We start from the raw sequence: 14,483 nt of genomic DNA, 5'->3' as shown, positions 1-14,483 counted from the left end.
ATACCGCATATTCTCACTTATAAGTGGGAGCTAAATGATGAGAAAATGGACACAAAGAGGGGAACAGCAGACACAAAGAGGGGCCTACTTAAGGGTGAAGGCTGGGAGGAGGTAGAGGAGCAGAAAAAATGACTATTGGGTACTAAACTTAGTACCTGGGTCATGGAAATAATTCATACAACAAATTCCTGTGACATAAGTTTACGATATAACAAACCTGCACATGTACCCCTGAAAATAAAAGTTAAAAAATAAAAATAAAACCTTCTCCTTAATGAGGATAGTGTTGCCATTGGCAGGGAAAGTGTTAGGAAGTAAAAGGGGGTTCTAGGTGCTAAAATGTTCTATAATTCATCAGGGTCTACATGGTTGTGCTCAGTTTTGTTGTCTGTTTTTTTTGAATCGGAGTCTCACTCTGTTGCCCAGGCTGGAGTGCAGTGGCGTGATCTCGGCTCACTGCAAGCTCCACCTCCCGAGTTCACGCCATTCTCCTGCCTCAGCCTCCCAAGTAGCTGGGACTACAGGTGCCCGCCACCAGGCTCGGCTAATTTTTTGTATTTTTTAGTAGAGACGAGGTTTCACTGTGTTAGCCAGGATGGTCTCGATCTCCTGACCTCATGATCCGCCCGCCTTGGCCTCCCAAAGTGCTGGGATTATGGGTGCGAGCCATTGTGCCTGGCCTTTTAAAAATTCATTGAGGAGTACACTGATGTGTACTTTTCTGTGTTTATTATATTTCAACACATTTTAAAGAGAACTCCTTTAAAACTTTTACTAAAGACATTTTGGCGTGATCTCGGCTCACTGCAACCTCTGCCTCCCGGGTTCAAGTGATTCTCCTGCCTCAACCTCCTGAGTGGCTGGGATTACAGGTGCGTACCACCACGCCCAGCTAATTTTTTGTATTTTAAGTAGAGATGGGGTTTCACCATGTTGGCTAGGCTGGTCTCGAACTACTGACCTCAGGTGATCCACCTGCCTCATCCTCCCAAAGTGCTGGGATTACAGGCTGAGCCACCACGCCCAGCCAACTGCTGTTAATCATTTTAGAATCTAAGCTCCCACACTGGGAGGGAGAAAAGGCATAAAGGAGGAGTTAGTGTTGACGTGTGTCAAATGCTGGTAAGTCAAGACTTTTGGTAAGAGGAATAGACCATTGGATTTAACAACATGGAAGTTACTGGTGACTTTGACTAGAGCTGTTTTGATGGGATGATGGATGCAAAGGTCTGACTGCAGTTGACAGAAGGAAGAGTAAGAGATAAATTGGAGGTAGCAGATATAAAAGAACCTTGCAAGGACATTGCCAAAATAAGTTGCAAGGAAATGGAACAATGGTATCAGTATCTTATCTTTTTTTTTGAGACGGAGTCTCGCTCTGTCGCCCAGGCTGGAGTGCAGTGGCGCAATCATGGCTCACTGCAAGCTCTGCCTCATGAGTTCAAGCAATTCTCATGCCTCAGCTACCCGAGTAGCTGGGACTATGGGCACATGCCACCACACCCGGCTAATTTTTTTATTTTTAGTAGAGATGGGGTTTCACCAGGCTGGTCTCAAACTCCTGACCACAGGTGATCCACCCACCTCAGTCTCCCAAAGTGCTGGGATTACAGGTGTGAGCCACCGCGCCCAGCCACGTATCTTACTTATTATGTACTACTATACACACAAACAAACTAAACCTAAAAATTTACAAGTTAACCACCTTTATCAAAATCCTGATAAAACAGTACTTCAGTTGATACTTGTATTCAGTGGGAATAAAATAAACTTTATTTTAACATGGCAAGTCAGATACCACCTTTATCAAAATTCCGATAAAACATCACTTCAGTTGATACTTGTATTCACTGGGAATAAAACAAACTTTAACATGGCAAGTCAGATACTCACATTCAAAGAGGGAAACACCTGTGAATCACTGTTGCAATCTAAGTTTTCATTTTTTGTTGTCCAACAGTTGTCATTCTTCAAATAATGACAAAAGTCTTCATCAACACTAAGTTTATGTTTTTGGAACAGCTCCTATATAAGGTAAAATTCTATGTTATAATTTATTCCCACACTTCTTATCCTAGAATATAAATAAAAGTTAATGTTTAAATAATACCAAAAGTATATTCAGTTTGAAATACCTGAAAATACGCAATAGAATAAAATACCAAATAAAAACTGTTTTGAATATAATTTTAATATAATTGAGATAATCATAACCTTTTAGCCATTCCAGTGTGTTCAGATACAGTAATACATAACACAAGCACACTTACAATAAGAAAACTGACCAAGATACTACAATGAAATAGTTCCCAGAGAAATAAAACATACTTTGTTCTGGGGCTACTTGTACTTTATCCCATGTGTAAGAGATTTTACAGAGAAAGAAAGTAGCATTCAACTACAAAAAAGAGAAAGCAAACAGTAAGATACAGCAAAGGTAGCCGAGTGCAGAGGAGACGCTCATTTACACAACTACCTGAGGTTCCTGGCATCCTTGAATGGATGAATGAACGAAGCTCCTTAATGGCAGCTCCCAGTCATCAAAAAAAGTGGAGTTGGCTCCCACAGACCAAATATGGGACAATATGAGCAAAATATATAAAAACAGTAATAGATTATAACCTATATAACAAAGTAAAAATCAACAAGTCCAACCTGATGACTGACAGGTAAGACAGATTGATTAGGGGAGTAGAGAGAGTGCATTCTTATAGTAGAATGCTAATAAAGGAAGAAGAAAGTATGGAACTAGAAAATCACCATTCAGCAATCAGCACAGTAATGACTGACTCATCAGGCAAGAATCATGAAAGGATGCTAAAACAAGTGGCTGAAGGTTTGATGAAAACCACAAGATATTTACATAGTTTCAAAAGTTTTTCCTCACAAGTTGTTGTTAATAACAAAGAGAAAAGTAGTAACTTTGGAATGGAAAAAATCTTGCAGATATGTCCTTGACCAACTGACCAAATTAACATCACCAAAAATGAGACAAATCAGTATTCTGTGGTATTCCTGCCAAAAATGTATAACTTGAATCTGATCATGAATAAACATCAGAAATATTCAAATTCAGGGGAATTTTGCAAAAATAAATGGTTTGTACATTTCAAAACTATCAATGCCATGACACACCAAAAAGGGGGGAAATCCAGATTATCAGGAACTAAAAACAAAAACAAGGAAAGGAAATGAAATGCAAACCTGAATTGGTTCCTGTATGGGGTGTGGAGTGTGAGTGCAGCGGGGGCGGGGGGGGCCTGCTCTAAAAGACAATATTGGGACACTGGTGAAATTTTTTTTTTTTTTTTTTTGAAGACAAGGTCTCACTGTCTCCCAGGCTGGAGTGCAGTGGTGCAATCACAGCACACTGCAACTTTGAACTCCTGGGCTCAAGGGATCCTCCGGCCTAAACCTCCCGAACAGCTGGGACTATAGGCACATGCCACTGTGTCTGGCTAATTTTTTAATTTTTTGTAGAGACAGGGTCTCACTTGTTGCCCAGGCTGGTCTTTAACTCCTGGGCTTAAGCGATCCTCTCGCCTCAGGTTCCCAAAGCGCAGGAATTACAGGTGTGACCCACCCTGCCCAGCTGCAAAATTTTAATAAGGTCTATATATAATAGCATTTTATCAGTGTTAAACTTGAATTCTATAATTATACTGTGAAAAAAATAAATGAATATCTCTGTTCTTAGGAAATTTACATTGAAGTATTTAGTGTGAGGGTGTAAAATATTTAGAGATGAAGCCAAAAGGCAGTTCAAGGAAAATAGCATGGTTCAATCCAAATAGAAATATAATACTAATAACAATACAGAAAGCCAGCTATAATGGCTCACGTCTATAATCCCAGAGACTCTGGAGGCTACCTGAGGCAACCTGCCAGGAGGGTCACTTGAGCCCAGGAGTTCAAGGCTGGAGTGAGCCATGATCGCACCACTGCACTCCAGCCTGGGTGACAGAGAGAGATCTCATATGTATTTACATGCATATACATGTATAGGTATATGTACATATATATATACATGTATAGGTATATACATATATACATATATAATTTAAAAAGATACGGAAACCCATATATTATTCAAGGTAGAAGCCAAACAGGTAACAGAGAATCTGAAAAGGAAACAATCCCAAGCAACTATCACGAGAATCATCAAGAGAAACACCTTGCTGAGAGCCCAGTGCACATCCCAGGAGGAAGAAACCCAGGCTTCAGAGCCAGGTGCAGGAAAAGCCTTGCTCAGCACAGCCACTTTCTCCTTCTCTCTCAGAATCCTCTGCCTTTCCCCAGATACCTCCTTTCTTCTCCTCACCTCTTTCTGCGATCTACTTGTGCTCACTAAATCTACTTGTACTCAATACAGTTCTAGGTTCCCTATAATTTTTTTAAAAAAGTGAAATATTTAAACTTCTTTTGCAAATTAAGCATTTATTTGTATGTACAGCGCCTTTATCAATGACTCCTACGTGCCTGAATTTAAACATTTACTAACATTTTTCATATCATACAAGGCAACTAAAAGCTCGTAGTATTCTCAGCATGTAACTTGGTTTATTGCCATAAGTCCCAAAATTAATCTGTAGCACTTTAAAACTGTAATCTCTATTTCTAGCCTCCTCGCTTGATGAGCTAATCTTTATACCCATAATTTTCCTTCATAGCTTTATATACATTAAAAACTTGTGTTTTACTTACTTCCAGATTAGAATGCTCATTGTGACAGGTATGATACTTCAAATGCCACACTATGGTAAACTTCACAGGCCCAGAACAATGGAATGACTTAACTGTTTAGAAAAAGAAAGTCTCGTTTTACATGAATAATACATACACTCTAATATAAACTTAAGGTTTTGAGAATGCAATTAAAAATAGGCTACTTTAATGTAACAATGAGTAAAACATTAGCTAATTTCTCCAAAAAGTCACTGTAAAGTGAGACAGATAAATTCATTAAATTGTTACAGTTAACCAAAAGCTGCTGTAATACTGCTCATTTCATGTATAAGTCTAAAATCAAATAAACTGAGTGGCCTGATATGCTAAGTCACTGCTTATTTCACTCTCAAACATTTTTCTCACTCACATATTCATTCAAAATATACTGAGTGAGCCCCATCCTGTGTGCCATCCTGTGAGCTATGATGGTAAACAAGAACAATGCCTGTCTATGACTTAAGAGGTACTGGAGGAGTGAGTTTTAACAACTAAACAGGCACTCTCAGTAGTCCCAGAGGCTGAGAATAGTCAAGGGAGCACTGAGCAGGTCACCTATCATAGCCCAGGAGAGCATGAAGAATGGGTTCTGGATAAGCTTGCTGGAGGAGGAGACCTGTAACTTGAAGGAAGAGCAGAAGTTAGCCTGGTGAAGAGAAGGGTGGACCAAACATGTAAATGCCCAGGGTGAGTGAAAGCACAGCATGAGTATGACCCCTGAAAATAGTCTGCTATGCTTAGAACACAGGCTGGGGAAAGGAGAAAGAGTTGAAGCTGGAGAAGAGTGCTGGGGAAAATTCATGAGGTCTTAGACCCTGCTGAGGAGTTTGGCCTTTCTTCTGAATGATCCAGGTAAGAGGGTGACACAAATAGGCAGACTGAAAAGCATTAAGTCTGGAGTTAAGGAGAGCTCTGTTGGGAACGTCCTCACGACATGGCAGCTGGCTTACCCCAGAGTGAGTGATTAGAGAGAGCAAAGATGCAGCCACAGTATCTTTTATAACTTAGCCTCAGAAGGGATGTGCCATTATTTCCACCATGCTCTATCAGTCACTCAGACCAACTCTGATAAAATGTGTTAGAGGACAACACAAGATCATGAATAAGAGGAAGCAAGGATCACTGGGAGTCATCTCAAAGGCTGATAATGACAAAGAGCGAAACCAAAATGAGACCAGAGATTCAAGTTCAACAAACTGAGGCTGGTAGATTTTCTGGGGGACAGTACCCAAGAGATGGAAGCTACATAAAGAGAAAGAGAAATCTGCATAGTGATCCCCTGGAGTTTCTGGCTGAAGGGCAGCCTGCCCATGCATAGGAACAAGCCCAACAATTCTCAGAGCTCACGCAGAGCTGGGAACTTTTTGAGTTTCCACTAGCCAGAGTGGAAAGGCCTCAGTAAATATACCAGGTATTTGGAAGACAAGCAGAAAGACCACACCACAGAAGCACTGCTAAGTTTGCCCTAGACTAAAGGCTACTGCAGAACCATCCTAAAAGAACTTAACAAGAAAACTGGAAAGCATCAAACTGACCCACAAGGAACTTAAATGTCTGCTAGAACAAAGTCGTTAAAGGACTACAACGTCCTCCAGCACTCAAAAATGTGAAATTCACAATATGCACCGACCAAACAAACAAAAAGCCTGCTTGGATTCTGACTGGGATTAAACTGAATTTATAGATCAATCTGGGAAGAACTGACAGTATGATGTTTGCTACAGATTTTTCATAGATGCCTTTTATCAGGTTGAGGAAGTTTCCTTCTATTTCTAACTTTCTTTGAGTTTCTATCATGAATGGGTGTTGAATTTTTTTCAAATGCTCTTTCTGTATACTTTGAGATGATCATATGGTTCATTTCTTATATTCTGTTAATATGGTGAATTACATTGAGATATTTTTTAGCACAGGCTCCACATGACTTGAACGAGACAGCAGAAGAGAGGTTGCCTTAAAAAAGCCAGATATCTGATCTCCCAAACAGCATCGACATATATCCAAGGGGCCAGTCCTTAGCTTAACAAGCACTAAAATCTGGCTCTGTGAAAACACAGATTCTCATCTCACCCTTTCCCAATGGTAGATGTGTACATTAGAATGCTCAATTACTCACTTTCATGATTACCATGTAGATGTATAAATTAGAATACTCAATTACTCACTTACAATGAACAGAAACCGTAAACTGGACTAGTAATGATCAACTCTTTCCCTTCAGCATGCCTCCCTGGAGGCCCAGTACGGATGAGAAGGTGGTTTGGTGAGCATGGCACCAGACCAAGGAGGCTCAGGTGGATGCTATACCCACACCTGCCAGCCCCATGTCATAGCTGTGGTCATGGTTCAAGAAAACCTCTCCCCCAACAATGCTGTTGGACATGACCAGCATTTGCCTGACTAAACCCTAGTTTTATTATGCTTTTGCTCTTAAATCCCTCATGCTGTCCCATTCGTTCTTTAGATAAGTTAATAACAACGTCTTGATTGTAGTCTACTCATATGTTGATCTCAGGCATTTGTAATGATTTTTAAAAATCAAATTCTGTTTCAGTGGCTGACGTTACTTTTTTTTCCCATATAACTTTTTGTCAGCACCAGACTGAGGTTCTTTTAAATCCTTTGTCTAGACTTTGAGACATGAATTCATTAAATAAACAGATGCCAAAATTTTTTTCTCTCTCACCTTGGACTTCAATTTCCTCTTACCAAGCTCTTATCACAACTGATGATTGATATTACAGAGCTGCTTGAAACCACCTCTGCTTTCTAGCTGCTGGCTAGCCTGACTTCCCTCAGGAAAGACCCATAAAAGGCAGAATTGCCCCCAACAAATGAGCAGAGCATGATCTGTTGTGTGAAAGGAAAGAGGCATGACTTTGGATCCTGTAGAAGCCAGTTTGCTCTACCCAGCGAAAAACTGCTCCTTATCCTGAGACTTTAACTCTGGCAACCAATTTTCCTAGTTAGGTTACTGGAAACAATAAGAGGAATTGGGCCACAGTGAATACAATCCAATGAAAATCCAGTGAAATTCTTAAAAAACCTTGGTAGTTCTGGTATCTCAGTATTGACACAGAAAAGACAGGCCCTACCTAATGAATATTTTAACTTTTATCAGCCTTAAAACTCTAATTAAAATGTTGTCCAGCGATTTTTACTTCTTACGAGGATATGTACATTTTGAAAATTTTCAAGGCCGTAAAGGGTTTATCACAATCATGACATTTCATATATTCGTAAAAGCAATTTATCTAGTTTTAAAAATCTGAGACTCAAAGTCAAATTTCACAAAAACCAAATTTTTTTTTGCTCGTCTATTAGACTTTAATTACAATTTTCATAAAATGATTCACATTACATTTTCTGAAAGAAGATCAGAAAAATCCATTCTTGTGGGCCATGCACAGTGGCTCATGCCTGTAATCCCAGCACTTTGGGAGGCTGAGGTGGGTGGATCACCTGGGGTCAAGAGCTGGAGACCAGCCTGGCCAACATGGTGAAACCCCATCTTTACTAAAAATACAAAAATTAGCTGGGCGTGGTGGCGTTCGCCTGTAATCTCAGCTACTAGGGAGGCTGAGGCAGGAGAATCACTTGAACCTGAGAGGCGGAAGTTGCAGTGAGCCGAGATCTTGCCAGTGCACTCCAGCCTGGGTGACAGAGAAAGACTCTGTCTCAAGAAAAAAAAAAAGAAAAATCCATTCTTGTAAATAACCAAGTGCTGACTGAAACAAAACAAAACCTTAAAATGTTAGAACTACTTAAAAACAAAACATTTGCTTAGTTTATTATATATGTTATATTCATTTACATGAATGTATTTGTTTATATTATGTTGTTTATATATATATTAGTATTTCATTATTCTTGTTTGTTTGTTTTTGAGACAGAGTCTCACTGTGTCGCCCAGGCTGGAGTGCAGTGGCGCAACCTCGGCTCACTGCAACCTCTGCCTCCCGGGTTCAAGTGATTCTCCTACCTCAGCCTCCCAAGTAGCTGGGACTACAGGCGCCCACCACCATGCCCAGCTAACTTTTTTTGTATTTTTAGTAGAGACGGGGTTTCACTATGTTGGTCAGACTCGTCTTGAACTCCCGACCTTGTGATCCACCTGCCTCGGCCTCCCAAAGTGCTGGGATTACAGGCGTGAGCCATTGCGCCCAGTCTAGTATTTTATTGTTTTATTATACTTACCAGATAACTTGATATCTGTAGAGTTAAACATAGTTTTCCTAAATATCAAAGGTCCTGATTTCTAAAATGAAAAACAAACACAGGAAGATCTTGTTAGAAAGTTTTTTTTGCAACTGTTTTACCCCACAACATATAGATTTCTAAGCCTTGCACTCCTCTCTCTGACAAGAGTATTTTTTTTAATGTAAATTTGATCACATCAACTAACTTGCTTAAAACCTTGTCATGGTTCTACTTCCTGCAGTTACCCTGAGGATCAGGAGGGCTCTGGCCTCTAGCAGACTCAGTTAGGGCCAGTGACACATAAGAGGTAAAAGATGCTGCCATTGCAGGATTAGTGCTGCTCAGACGTGACATGAACTGACTGCAGTTGCATGTTGCTCTCCTGGCGTCAATTTGAATGTACTTTTGATAAGGAACTGTCCCCCTCTCCCAGCCCCAAGTCGTTATGGTTTACCAATGCAATTACAACAGACCGAAATTCTTACTGTAGCCTATAGGACGTGAATAATCAAGTCCTGCCCACCTCTCAACTTTCCAGTTCCAGAAAAGCATGATATTCTTTCCTGCCCTCAGGATTAGTGGTCAACCTGAAAAATTTACTTTAAAATCCTTCCTTTCACCCTTTGTTCATCTAGTTGGCTCCTTCTCACCCTTCAAAGCCCAGCTCAAAAGCCCGTTCTGCAGGAATTCTTCCACTGTGGCCCATATCTGGCCAGGCCCTCCCTTATATAATCCCTAGCACCCTTTCTTCTTCACAACCTTTCCACAATTTAAATCAAATAATTGATTAGTTGTTTAATGTCTTCTCAGGAATAAAAATCCTGCAGTTAGAGACTGTGTTAAATGTACAAACGATTAGGCATTAAAAACAAAACAAAACAAAACAAAAAACACTGATAGGACAAGTGGTAACCTCTTCCCTTCCCCAACAGAGTTTCAACAACAACAATAAAATTCCCAACTTGGATCCTTCCTTTGAGCTCCAGATCCAAATACCCAACTGCCTAAAGGACATGTCCACTGGCAGATGTCCAACAGACAAACCTGTTTTAAACCAGACACACTCCTCTCTGCTCACCAACTTTTCCTACATTGTCCACCTTGGCTGGAGGTGGTACCATCTACAGTCACCCAAGCCATGGCTCCTTCCAGTTCCCCACTTCCATCACCCAATCCCCAAGGCATGCCTACTTTATCTCATAAACATTTATCAAATTTAGTTCTTCCTCTCCATCTCTGTCACCACTGCCCTAATTTAGGCCCTCTGCATTTCCTGCCTAATTTCTGCAATAGCTTAACTGGTACTTCTACCTCCAGATCTGATCCTATAATTCATCTTTAGACAGCAGCCATAGTGATTAGCATTATGTCTAAGATCTTTCAATGGCTCCCTCATTCACATCCTGAGGTAGCTACTGGGAGTCTGGAGGTCTAATTCAACCTAAAAATGGGATATATTGGGCCCACAAGAGGCCTTTTTAAAACTTTTTAGTTGACATAATAAAAAGATGGATTCCAGTTTCACTTAAAAAAACGAGCTGTGGCAATTCTGTGCCCACTCTGCTAGAGTGTATGCAGAGTAAGCTGAAGCCAAATGGCAGCTGCCCTCTTCAGAATGGGCATGCAATCTGTAGTCCACAACATTCCTCACTACCCCCTCCAGTCCTGAACTTAGCTCACTGTGCTTAATGATATGACTTGCCTTGGCCAACACAGGTCCTTGAGTTTGAGGCCTCTGGCCTCAGGCTCAAGGCCAAGCTCAGGCATGGAAAGCTTGTGGTGACCTGAGTCCCCTCTAACAACCCTGCCAGAACTTGATGTAGCAGGAACACCAATAATTTCCTGCACTGCTGCTGCTCTGCTCCCCTCCTCTTCTTCATCAAGGTAGTACTTATCCATCTTTTAAGACTGAGGAGGCCGAGCGCGGTGGCTCACGCCCGTAATCCCAGCACTTTGGGAGGCTGAGGCGGGAGGATCACCTGAGGTCAGGAGTTCGAGACCAGCCTGATCAACATGGAAAAACCCTGCCTGTACTAAAAATACAAAATTAGCCAGGCGTGGTGGCACACACCTGTAATCCCCGCTACTGGGGAGGCTGAGGCAGGAGAATCCCTTGAACCTGGGAGGTGGAAGTTGCAGTGAGCCAAGATTGCGCCACTGCACTCCAGCCTGGGCAGCAAAAGCGAAACTTCGTCTCAAAAAAAAAAAAAAGACCGAGGTAGGTCTCTCCTCCAGGAAGCAGGGTTAGGTGACCCCCTTGGTGCTCCAGTAATATCCCAAGTATATCACAGTGTATATGACTATCTACTCATAAATCTGTTATCCCTATTATTGTGTGAACGTCTTGGCAGAAGGGGCTATGGCTAAAATTCATCTTTGCAACAGCAATGACCAGTCTAACATATGACACACAGTGGTGCTTCAACCATTTGCTCCCTTGTACACTCAAAAGAACCATTTCTTGGCCAGGTGTAGTGGCTCATGCCTGTAATCCCAATACTTTGGGAGGCTGAGGCAGGAGGATAGCTTGAGGCCAGCAGTTAAAGACCAGCCTTGACAATATAGTGAGACCCCTAGCTCTACAAAAAAATTTAAAAATTAACTGATGTGTAGCATGTACCTATAGTCCTCGCTACGCGGGAGACTGAGGCTAGAGGATTGCTTGAGCCCAGGAGTTTGAGGCTGCAGTGAGCCATGTGACTGTGCCACTGCCCTCCGCCTAGGTAACAGAACAAGACTCTGTCTCAAACAAACAAACAAATAAAAACAAAGAAACAAAATTTCTTGATAGATTTGCAGTACAAATGAAAGAAAGCCCCACTCTCCTTTCCTGTTTCTGACAACCTGAAATGAGGAAAATATAAGTCCACTCTTGGGAGAGAAGGGCTTTTAGACTTCTAGCAGCAAAGGGTCACACAAGAGTAAAATTAGCCTAAAGGTCATGCAGCACTCAAGGAGCAAACTTCTCTTCCTCATGCAGGAAGAAGTACACTTGGCAAAGATCTTTGCAGGTATGTTCACAGTACACTTGGCAAAGATCTATACAGATATGTTCAAGTAATCCAACAATATGCATGCAGCTGATTCACTTCCAATATAGTTATATTGACTATTCACTATCGTAGCAGCAGGAAGCCATGAGAGTAGTTCACTGAGTTCTACTTTTTCCCGTTCAGGAAATTAAATAATGGAGATGTGCAGACTATACAACTGGCACACAAATTAGGTCACCAACCCAGAAGAATCCTGGAGGAAATGGCTGCACTAGGTCTTAAAAGATCCAGAAAGATACCCAGCGTGTTCCTCTGAGTAGCTTTTGTGTTGTGGGAAGTATTTGTAGTCTTTGGAACTACTTTCTTTTTTGGGTTAAGGAAATCAAAATATAAGTCTCATCTTTAGAACTTGGACATTATTTCATGCATGTGGAAAATACCCATCCCAAACAGTGCTGGATGAGTCATCTGACCCCAGAGAAGCCGGAGATAACGCCTCTTCCAGACTTCCTGTCTCTCTTTTGCAAGACTTTCCATAATTCTGCCCCTGCATCTCTCCCACATCATCTCCTCTAATTACTGGATGCCAAGTTTTCTAATAGCCTGCCTTGGAAAGAAGAGTTTCCACCCACTCATGCCTCCAGATTCGCCTTTCAAGCACTCCCTAATCACAAGTCCCGCCCCACCTACACACACACTCTCTCTCCCGGAACTGTGACAGGAACTGTAGAGAAATTCAGGAACTCGAGAGAAATAGAGGTAGGGTGACTACTGCACGTTTCCCCCTCATTTAAATTTTTTCTTTTCTTTCTTTTTTTTTTTTAAGGAAGCGGCAGACCCGCTTTCTAAGTTTATGCAAAAACTGACGCGCTGGCAAGTCCTCCCTGCGGCCTCAGGGGTGTGGCCCACTGTAGCTGCATCCGGACAGGAAGAGTCGAATCCCAAAGATGCTGCTAGATGTGCCGAGAGATTCCTGATCCAGCCAAAACATGTCAGAGCAGAATGAGGGCCACGGCGTCGGGCATGGTGACCCTAACAGTCCGAGCGCTCGGACCGGAGGGCCGTCCCATGCGCAATCCTGACGGCTCTTGCCTGCAGCCTAGGTCGGGCCGGAGGAGGGGCCGCTCCCCGCTCCCCGATTGTAACAGACAAAAGGCTCAGGGAGGGTATCAGGGGACCCGGTGCTGACCCGGCAGAGGCCAGGTGAACAAGCCCGGGGTCAAGCGAAGCCCCACGACGGCCCTGACGGCCCGAGACGTGCCACGCCTGGGTCCCGACACTCCACTTACGTCGTTGACTGTCTCTAACCAGAGCCCGAGCTCAGGGACCGCGCGCACAGCCGCCGGGGCCCAGCACAGGAGGCAGAGGGCGACGCGCAGCAGCGGGGCCCGGGCGGGAAAGCAGCGGCGGCGGCGTGGTAGGAGCCCGGCTACCGAGCGGCAGGCGGCGACCATCTTGACCTGGAAGCTGCACCTGGCGCTCCGAGACGCCTGCCACATCCGCACCTGGTGCAGCACCGCCCCAGGCAGGCGGGTCCGAATCCGGGACGCGGGGCTCGGACTCGGGTGTGGAGGAGGGGCTCGGGCTTGGGCCTGGGCGGAGAGGCGCCGTGCAGTTCTGGGAAACCCGGCCAGGACCGGGAGGCAGGGCTTAGGGCTCTGAGCCGGGCCCGAGCGTGCAGCTGGGAGATGCCTGGAAGGCAGAGATAGGAGCCAGGATGTGGAGTTGGCGCCGAGACGTGGAGGCTGGGCTCAGGGCCTGGCGTGGGCGTGAAGATAGAGGAGGAGCCGGAACGTGCAAGGGAGGGCTGGCAGCCCGAGCGCGGAGGCGGGGCCGGGTAGGGAGGCGCCGCCGGAGTGTGGAGACGAGGCGGGGCTCGGGAGTGTGGGGGCGGGGTGGGAGGCGTGGCTCGGGGGCCAAGCTGGGTGTGGGGACAGGGCGGGGTTGGAGGCGGGCTCGGGACTGTGGAGGCGGGGCGGGGCTCGGGACCAGGCCGGAGTGCGGAGACAGGGTGCAGCAGGAAGGAGGAGCTTGGGGCCAGGCCGAGCGTGGAGGCGGGGCCGTGTGGAGGCGGGGCCGTGTGGAGGCGGGGCCGTGTGGAGGCGGGGCCGTGTGGAGGCGGGGCCGTGTGGAGGCGGGGCCGTGTGGAGGCGTGACGTGAGACAAGGCCGGGATTTGGAGGCAAGACCCGGCGGGGAGGCGGAGCCTGAGCGTAAAGGCGGGGCTGGTCAGGGAGATGGGGTCGGAGTGGGGAGGCGGAGTTGACGACGAGGCAGTAGTGTGGAGACGGGGCTGGACGAGGAGAAGGGCTTGGGGTTAGGCCGTAGTGGGGAGGCCAGGTTGGGCGAGGAAGCAGGGCTTGGAGCAAGCCCTAGTACGGAGACGGGCCTGATTGGGGAGGCGGGGCCTGAGTGGGGAGGCGGGGCCTGTCTGGGAGATGAGGCGCAGTGGGGAGGCGGGGCTCGCCGCCAGCGAGCGCGAGTGTCAAGGTCCTGGAGTCGAATGCCTAGTAAGTGCTACGGTTGGAGTGCAGTCTAGAGTTCTTTTCCCAGGGTGTCTCCATTT

At 44.6% G+C, this 14,483-nt stretch overlaps 1 protein-coding gene across 2 annotated transcripts in view; it reads right to left on the bottom strand.

Annotated features, from left to right (window-relative positions):
• TMEM87B (transmembrane protein 87B) overlaps positions 1–13,696 on the bottom strand; it is a 61,710-nt gene extending 48,014 nt beyond the window's left edge. Inside the window, exons 1-4 of one of the 2 annotated variants that reach the window (XM_031008072.3) lie at positions 13,208–13,696; positions 8,923–8,983; positions 4,705–4,796; positions 1,894–2,025 (exon numbers count right to left, since the gene is read on the bottom strand). In XM_031008072.3, the coding sequence (XP_030863932.1) occupies positions 1,894–2,025; positions 4,705–4,796; positions 8,923–8,983; positions 13,208–13,417 (495 nt within the window). In that variant the 5' untranslated portion in view covers positions 13,418–13,696. The remainder of the gene's footprint in view (positions 1–1,893; positions 2,026–4,704; positions 4,797–8,922; positions 8,984–13,207) is intronic. The other variant, XM_063695700.1, reaches the window with a different exon arrangement.
• Positions 13,697–14,483: the final 787 nt, after the last annotated feature.

This window comes from Gorilla gorilla, chromosome 12 (assembly GCF_029281585.2).
Source record: "Gorilla gorilla gorilla isolate KB3781 chromosome 12, NHGRI_mGorGor1-v2.1_pri, whole genome shotgun sequence".
NCBI classification, from domain to species: Eukaryota; Metazoa; Chordata; class Mammalia; order Primates; family Hominidae; genus Gorilla; species Gorilla gorilla.
The sequence above is the reverse complement of the archived record's forward strand: the minus strand, read 5'-3'. Positions and strand labels throughout refer to the sequence as shown.